We start from the raw sequence: 9,277 nt of genomic DNA on the forward strand, positions 1-9,277 counted from the left end.
TATCTTACTATTTTAAACTGCACTGCACAAAAATTGGCTTGTGGGAAACAGATGTCACAACTTATCATGTTCATTGTTTGTTCTTATCAGTAAAACAAATTCCCTGTGTTCTGATTTCCATGATGTCAGTCTTCTCTTGATTATATAAATAGTATGAAAATGTTTGTGAACAGGTGTGAACAGACATATATAGATAGTAACACATATGTTATATTTAATTATCTAACAATTTTATTTATTAATTCTCACTTATTTGTCTATTTATTATGTATATAAAGACCTATAGTGTCCTGCTGTCATTGTGTAAATAAGAAATATATGTTTTTAGATGCTAACCCCCCCAAAAATCTTATAAATAAAACTTTTGCTTATCTCATACTTTTTATGTTTGTGGTTTTGCATATTCATTTTAATGACAATGCTGTATACTTCTGTGCTTATATTTACTCAGTTTTAATGTCAAGAAAGACTATATTCACTAAAAACTAAAATTTTAGCTTAACCTTAAGTGGACATATTAATACCTTAAAGGTACAAAAGGGCACCTTTTGAAAAGGTACTGCCCCAGTGACAGCTTTTGTACCTTTTTTCTGAGAGTGTAGGGTGCATCAAAGGGCTACATATGAAACAATAATGCCATCAGACTTTTGTCAGATTACTTACTTAGTGCTTTTCCTTTTGGAATGAGTCGGGCAAAGTGATGCTCACTTGAATATAATTTACCCACAGCTGGAGACAGTCAGGAAGGCAAACGGGAATGGAGATGAAACAAGGACTAGAACAAATGAATACAGAGACAAGAGGTACAATATGATGAAATCATTGTCCACCTCGATTATTTTTAAATACGAATATGTGAGCATCTATGAATCAATGGTTAACTAATGATTAAGTATGTTAACACTCATAAATCACCGAGTGCATATTCAAATTTGCATAGAATAGTCAAACTGACAAACAACACATCCAACACTGTAGATTCTGAGTGAGATCTGCACTGATCACTGATGCACTGAAGACAGCCGTAAACTTCTGTTGAGAGAGTGGAGAGATTTGACCATTACTATTTCGGTAACCGATTATTTTTCTTCAAAATGTTATTTTTATTATCATATCATTTACAAACAAAATATGATTTGACTGAACTGTGAGATCTAAATTGTCAGATCACATATCTTAAGACTTAAAAATGATCAAACGCTAAATCTAGAGGGGTATATGTAAATATTATATAATATACAATATAATATATACATTCTAATTAATGAAACCATAATAACTGCAAGGTAGTGGTTTACAACATCTGCTTTTGCCATTTTTGTGTTAAATTCAAAATATGATAAATTTGTTGTTTTGCATTGTAGAGTAATATTTTGTTTTCTGTCTGATTCTATTCCCTCAGGTGAAATCAAAGACAGTTGTATGATGAACATCTCGAATGAAACAGCCATATCTCCAAATGAAGCATGTAACATAACCTATTTGTCCAGATATAACAATGTACCATTTGATGTTGTAATACATGTCATCACTATCCTGTTTGGTCTTCCTACACAATCATATATTCTGTGGCTTATTGTCACAGGGACAGGAAGAGGAATTGCATCTGAATTCTTCACTCTAAATATCTCTGTTTGTGAGATTATGTTATGTTTGCGCTCACTGATAACAGTGCTTACCTATGTATTTCCAAGCCTCTGGTACATTAGAATGTTTTTGTCAGGATTTATTGCCACTGCCCGTTTCTTTCAGTGTCTGATGTGTGTTGAGCGTTACCTGGCAGTGGTTCATCCTGTAACCTTTCTGAAGTTCAAACATCTCAGATACAAAGTTGCATGCTCCATTGTTACCTGGATAATGATCCTTATATGTAATGTGTTTTTTCTGGGAGTTGTACATCCATGTAATATACAGTTCTTTAAATGCCTGTACCTGGTACACTTCATAATTTTCCTCGCCATAAACCTGTTCTGCTGTTTAGCTGTTCTCAGGGCACTGAAGAAGCCCGGACCTGGAGAGAGAGGGAGAGAGAGAGAAGAAGAAAATCAAATAAAGAGAAGAGCGTTTCTAGTCATTCTAATAACTACTGTGACTTTAGTAATCACTTACGTTCCCAGTTCAATCACATTATTACGATATATTTTATTAATACCAGCTAGCCATGAACTAGAATCATGGAGTCTTACATGTTTCCTTCTGCCTGGTTTTGTGCAACCTCTTCTCTTCCTTCACAGGGTTGGCAGATTGCCCTTCTGTAGGTCTCCATAACTGATCTAACCCTTTTCAATAACAATTGCCATGTGCTCTCATTTTCATAAAGCTGCCATGAAGATGTCAGTTTTCTCTGTATGATATTCATATATCAAAGACATTAAGATGTCCGCATCAAAAGAAATTTACAAAAGTGATTTTATGTCCATAGAAAGCACACTAAATGTAATTAAAATGTCTACTTTTAAGGTTTCAAATAACTTTTTGGAGAATAAATTGTCAAAATTTGGTTGAAATAATGTTACGTTGTCATTCAGTGTAACACAATATTTATGTAAAAATCCAAACAACATGTTTATTCTGACGTGTACATATGAAAATATATAAAAGAATAAGGGAGCATGTTTAATTTGATTGTGTTTTACATTAGTAAAACATTTTTACTGACAAATTGGCAAAACCTAGGATAGTGGCAAATTTTAACATTTGTTTAACAACAACAATAATTTAAAGCAGTATTACACGTATTGTTTTTATGCTTAAACCCTTTTTCATCTTTTACCCATATACATCTTATGAAAATGTTTCGCTAAATGTTTGCTAAGTGTGTAAATGTTTCACTGTTTGTAGGCTGTTCTTTGAAATGTTATTGAAAGAGCCATCACATCATATGTATAAATAAAAGTTACTCTATAAACTGAAACATAACTGAAGTTATTCAATAGGATGTTGCCAAATTAAGCGGATTTTAATTGTATACATTTACTTCTGTTGAACATCATTTTGTCCACAAAAATGATGAATTGGCTGCTCTATGTAAAGCATTCCTTTAGCTTAAATAGTAAAGCATGGCGCTAGCAATGCCAAATTTGCATTGAATAATAACATTTACATACAGCACATCCAACACTGTAGATTCTGAGTGAGAACTGCACTGATCACTGATGCACTGAAGACAGCCGTAAATTTCTGTTGAGAGAGTGGAGAGATTTGACTAGTATTATTCTGGTAACCAATGATTTTTCTTCAAAATGTTATTTCTATAATCATAACATTTACAAACAAAATATGATTTGCTAAAATTGTCAGATCTATAGTTACATTACATATATTAATACTTGATTATATACTGAATCTGTTAAAAGTGTATATGTGAATATAATATAATATAATTAATATAATATACATTATGTATAACATTAGACTAATACTTAACCAATTTATTCTAATTAATGAAAATGTAAGATCAGATGCTAGGTCAAGATAAGTGTTTCTTTTTTTCATTAAATTAAAAGTTTTATTAATGATTTGTTTTACATTGTAGATTGATATTTTGTTCTCTGTCTGATTCTATTCCTTATTTTTGTTCAGGTGAATGCAAAGACAGTTGTATGATGAACATCTTCAATGAAACTATAGCACATCCAACAAATGGAGCATGTAACATAACCGATTTGTCCAGATATTATAACATTACACCCTATGATGTTTTACTACATGTCATCACTATCCTGTTTGGTCTTCCTACACACTCCTATATTCTGTGGATTATTGTCACAGGGACAGGAAGAGGAATTGCATCTGAATTCTTCACTCTGAACATCTCTGTCTGTGAAATTATGTTATGTCTGCGTTCATTCAATTGTGTGCTTGGCCAAGTTTTTCCAAGCCTCTGGAGTTTTATGATGTTTTTGTCAGGATTTGCCATCACTGCCCGTTTCTTTCAGTGTCTGATGTGTGTTGAGCGTTACCTGGCAGTGGTTCATCCTCTAACCTTTCTGAAGTACAAACCTCTCAGATACAAAGTAACATGCTCTATTGTTACCTGGATAATGATTGTTGTATGTTGTGTATTTTCTCTGCAACTTGTAAACCCATGTTTTATACACCTTTATAAATGCCTGTACCTGGTACACTTCATAATTTTCCTCCCCATAAACATGTTCTGCTGTTTAGCTGTTCTCAGAGCACTGAAGAAGCCCGGACCTGGAGAGAGAGGGAGAGAGAGAGAAGAAGAAAACCACATAAAGAGGAAAGCATTTCACCTCATTCTAATAACTACTGTGACTTTAGTAATCACTTACGTTCCCAGTTCAATCACGGCATTACAATATATTCTATCAATACCAGCTAGCCATGAACTAGAATCACTGAGTCTTACATGTTTCTTTCTGGCTGGTTTTGTGCAACCTCTTCTCTTCATTCACAGGGTTGGCAGATTGCCCTTCTGTAGGTCTCCATAACTGATGGAACCATTAATAACTCAATTTTTGAAGAATTAAATAATTACATGGTGTGGATGCTAATATAAGTTACATGTTATTTATCTTTATAGTTACCATTCTTGGTGTAAACAGGCCTTTTACTTAATAAACAGAAATTATTCAATAAAGTCTTGCAAATATTTACTTAATTTAACCATTACTCCTGTTGACTTTGTCCACTGATTTTGATATTTGCAGAGATGGAATTTGTTTCATACAGCTAGAGCCCAGTCTGTCTTTTTGAAGCAATGATGAAGCATAAAAATACCATAATGTGTTTGCAGACATTTAGAAAACATGCTAAGTTCACATACTTGTCATAAGAGCTATTGAACTAGTCCAGTCTCAAATTCACAGCTAATCGTTCAATTCAATTCAATTCAAGTTTATTTGTATAGCGCTTTTCACGATACAAATCGTTGCAAAGCAACTTTACAGCAAATTAAGTTTCTACAATATTCAGTGGTGACTGTCAGTTAATGTACATATGGCAGAAATGTACGGGGAAAAAATATTTAAGAAGTAATAAAACAGACGATGAAAACTATTAACAGCAATTATTATATGATGCAATCAAACTTATAGCAAAATGTGGTAGTTCTGTATGTTGTTTCAGGGTTGGCATCATCTGAGGTCCTCTGAGGGGTTGCATCATCTCTTCTCAGGTGTTCTGGATCCAGACTGAAGCTTGTGTAAATCCTAGTTACCACGGGATGTCAATCCCGTGGTAACTAGGATTTAGTTACCACGGGATGTCAATTTGCCACGGGATGTCAATCTCGTGGCAAAAACAGAGAAACAAATAGAGACATAATTAGCGTAGCTGCTGTTCCAACCAAGCAAAATTGATTTGTTTAACCCAAACTAAAGAATAATAATGTGCATTTGATCAGATATAACTGCAGTACAAGATTATGAGATGCATTATTTGAATGCCTGGTCAGCAGTTCCCAAAACAGTCCTTTACATTTACAGAGAAAAATAAGTGACTTTTTTTTCTTAAGTATCTTTGCTCAACTGACTTACAGTTTTGTTTTCCCGATTATAATGAACACCTCCCACAGATGGATCAAATTATTTCGATGACTTCAATAACTCTGCACTGGACATTTATCTTATCACGGATACTCAATATATGCCACAAGCATGCTGTTGGGTTTTCCTACTAACTCCTATGTGATATGGTTTATAGTAACAGGAGCAGGGAATGGACTAGCAGCAGAGTTCTTCAGTCTCAATCTCTCTGTCTGTGAGATCATCCTCTGTCTGCACTCTCTCGTTTGTGTTCTCAGGTATACATTTGTAATTCCCTTGATAATGTGGTCTGTTCTTGCAGGACTAATCATGACTGTCTGTCCTCTGTTTCAGAGTCTGATCTGTGTTGAGCGTTACCTGGCAGTGGTTCATCCTGTAACCTTTCTGAAGTACAAACCTCTCAGATATAGAGTGATCTGCTCTGTTATTGCTTGGGTGGCATCTTATGGTGCCTTTGTGGTTCATATTATAATGTGGTGGTTCACCTTGATTGAGTTTTACTTCTATTGCATTGTGACACAGCAGATCCTCTTCCTCTTCATCCAGTTGTTTTGTCTTGTGGCCGTTCTCAGAGCTCTGAAGCAGTCAGGACCAGGAGAGCGAATGAGAGAGAGAGAAACGAGGAAAACTACCTTTCATCAAGTGTAAATAATTGTACTTTATTTAACCCCTGGTCGATAGCTGTCTTCCACTTTCCAACTAAAAGATATATGGGTGTTTCTTTACAGACACGTTTACGTGTCAGGGCTCAATTTTGATTAAAGCTAGGATAAACTTAACATAAAACTTTATTATTTACCTTTACCATGCCTTCATAATGTTCAAATTATCTGCCTTTTATGTATAGATTTTGTTGAATCTTTAACTGTATATAATTATATTTCAAAAAACTATGATATGAATAATCTAAACAAAGAGTGGAATAAACATAAATCTATTATCTGTCATAGTTAGATGAGATGCAAGATTTACTTATTGTGAATAATCTTATCTTTTGGTTTGAAAATTTTATTAAGAAATAAAAAGAGAAAATAATCAAATAGATGAAGTACCTGGCATTTAATTAATTGCATGTGCTTAGACAGTTTTGCCATATTGATCTGCCATTTTGCACATCAATTGATTAACCAATGTATCTTAAAGAACACTGAATGAAAAGTATTTGCATATAAGAGCTAACATATTAATACAATGCTGCCTCGCAAACAATATCACTGACTTGCTGCCAGTGATTTAAAAATAAAATGTATTTTTCTTCTCTGGCACATGGAGGTAAAACTCCTTGGTCAGTCTGGAGGCAAAGCACGGCATTTGTCTCTTTCGATGTGTATCCGGGTCTCTGGTGTAAGACTGGAACTGATTGGCCACGCAATGATTTACTCTTGTCAGAATCTGAATAATCTCTAGATGACAGTCCATCAACATCTTGCAAAGTTCACGGATAAATACAGAGCCTGTTTCTGGATTTCTCCAAGAGTAGTACCCTGTTGAGAAAGAAATATTTTTAAATGCACGTGTGCACGTGAGTATGAAAATTTGATAAATCCAACTGTGCTGCAACTATGTCAGTGCAATGCAAACCTTCCACTGTGGAATAACAGCAGAGAAAATCTGCTTCGGGAGCGTCAGATATTCCAAAAAATTCCCCCGGTGCTTCTACACTGTCTGCCTCAACACCAGGGTCATATTCCAGCCCCCTGCATGCCTGAATAGGGAATCAACCCAACCACAAATAGTTAACAATATAGTTGTTAATGTTTTGAAATGAGCCATGCTTTTTGCAGGTGACAGCTACCTGTAGGAAGAAGAGTTTTGGCTTGTCCCGCAGACTAGGGCAGAGGTCAGAGGTCATGAGAGAGGTTAGAGTTTTGACAGGGATCCAGCGCTCATCCGATCCCAGAATTGTTCCTTCCTCTCCATGGCTCATCAGTACACACACAAAGCAGGAATTGTCTGTGTGGTTCTCCTTAGAAACTGTGGCACACACCATGTTTATAAATTCATACAGGCACAATGACACATCCAGAATACTGAAAATGATAGCAATCTGTACCTTTCCTCAGTGCACCGATCATTTCATTAGCTGACAAGTTCCTCTCCACTTGTACATGAAATCCCAGGGACTTGAACGTGTTCGACAGTAAGTGTTCGTCCACTGAACAGCCTTTTCTACATAAATGTGGTGAGCCTGGAACAAAAAGACACAACTAGGAAATGGATATGTAAGGAATTTAATGTTTCTAGTTTTGGTTCCAATTCTACTCAACAGTTCCATTGATGGTCTTATATAATTATTGAGGAAGTTGAAAATTACTGAAAAGAAAATGCAATTAATGAGTCAAATGTTAATTAACTGACCGAATCAGTGAGTGAGTGAGTGAGTGAGTTATTTATTAGACTGATTCATTCAACTATTTAAACTCATCACTACTTATTTCATAAGTTACCATGTAAAAGTGGGTATAATGTACAGTCAGGCATTCATTATCGTAAAATAAACCCTGAGAAAGGTATCATCAAAATGCTAGAAGGTTATTTTTCAGGAACAGATACTTGGAGAAATGCCACAAAACAGGACTAATATGCTAAAAATCACATGAATAAGAACTCAAGACTGTAAGCAGATGTGGTATAAGAACTCAAAACAGAAGAGCTGGAGTCAGCGAGAATCAAGGTTAGAGGCAAAATGTGTTAAAAAATGTTAAACATTTAAAAAATCAGATTAGAGTTAAACTTCAGATTACAGTTACAGTAGCATTAGGTTCAATATTAGTGTTATTTTCAGATACTTGGAGAAATGCCACAAAACAGGACTAATATGCTAAAAATCACATGAATAAGAACTCAAGACTGTAAGCAGATGTGGTATAAGAACTCAAAACAGAAGAGCTGGAGTCAGCGAGAATCAAGGTTAGAGGCAAAATGTGTTAAAAAATGTTAAACATCTAAAAAATCAGATTAGAGTTAAACTTCAGATTACAGTTACAGTAGCATTAGGTTCAATATTAGTGTTATTTCAGCCATTCAAAAGGACGGATGTGATTTAAAGAACAGTTCCAAATATTGTAAGCAGGTCGGAGATTAAACTTCCTCCTAGTTCAGAGAGGCTGATACTCACGGAAGTGCTCATTACTGATGATTAGACATTTGCCTACGTGTTTATGCTTCTTATAAGGCTCAAACACACAGGGCATCTTCACAGCACTGTGAACACAGCGTGAAAGTTAAAACAAATGAATAAAAGTTAAGAAATTAATTTAAACATGCTTGACTTCAAAAGTGTTTCAACCGGAGTCTTACCTGTGACCTTCGGAACCTTGCGAACTCATTCGGAGACTTGATTCACACCACAGAGCCTTGTGCAAGAAAGTCAAGCTTCTTACAATCGCACTTCTCTCATTCTACATTTCCCTCTCCTTTTGCTTTCACTTTACTGGGAAGGATTTCAAAGTCCACTGCCTCACAGAGGCGTTACTACCGGCGGAGGATCTGTGACTTTATATGGTTTTTACAGTTGCACTCAATCTGTTATTATAGGACATGGGAAAGTGTATACACTGTATTGCACGTGTATTTAGGCCTACATGTTTTTTCACCAGATGTGTATCATTTATGGTGGTAGAAAATCTTCAATTCATAGTTTTCATGTGATGTCACACCCTTACAGGTACGCTCACATACGAGGTTTGCATTAAGCAAGTAGTAATGTAGTAAGACTGCTATTTAAAAGCCAAATTCAGTATTCACCTTATTGATGATGCATACTT

The 9,277-nt window shown here is 35.2% G+C and overlaps 1 protein-coding gene across 1 annotated transcript; it reads right to left on the reverse strand.

The window, feature by feature from the left end:
- Positions 1 to 6,743: 6,743 nt before the first annotated feature.
- On the reverse strand, positions 6,744 to 8,938 carry casp21 (caspase 21, apoptosis-related cysteine peptidase). Its single transcript, XM_016271350.1, has 6 exons — positions 8,811 to 8,938; positions 8,629 to 8,714; positions 7,564 to 7,698; positions 7,306 to 7,484; positions 7,092 to 7,215; positions 6,744 to 6,994 (listed from the first exon to the last, which is right to left on the reverse strand). The coding sequence occupies exons 1-6, from the start codon at positions 8,837 to 8,839 to the stop codon at positions 6,744 to 6,746; spliced, it is 804 nt and encodes a 267-aa protein (XP_016126836.1). The 5' UTR covers positions 8,840 to 8,938.
- Positions 8,939 to 9,277: the final 339 nt, after the last annotated feature.

This window comes from Sinocyclocheilus grahami, unplaced genomic scaffold (genome assembly GCF_001515645.1).
Source record: "Sinocyclocheilus grahami isolate Dianchi unplaced genomic scaffold, SAMN03320097.WGS_v1.1 scaffold61.1, whole genome shotgun sequence".
Classification (NCBI taxonomy): Eukaryota; Metazoa; Chordata; class Actinopteri; order Cypriniformes; family Cyprinidae; genus Sinocyclocheilus; species Sinocyclocheilus grahami.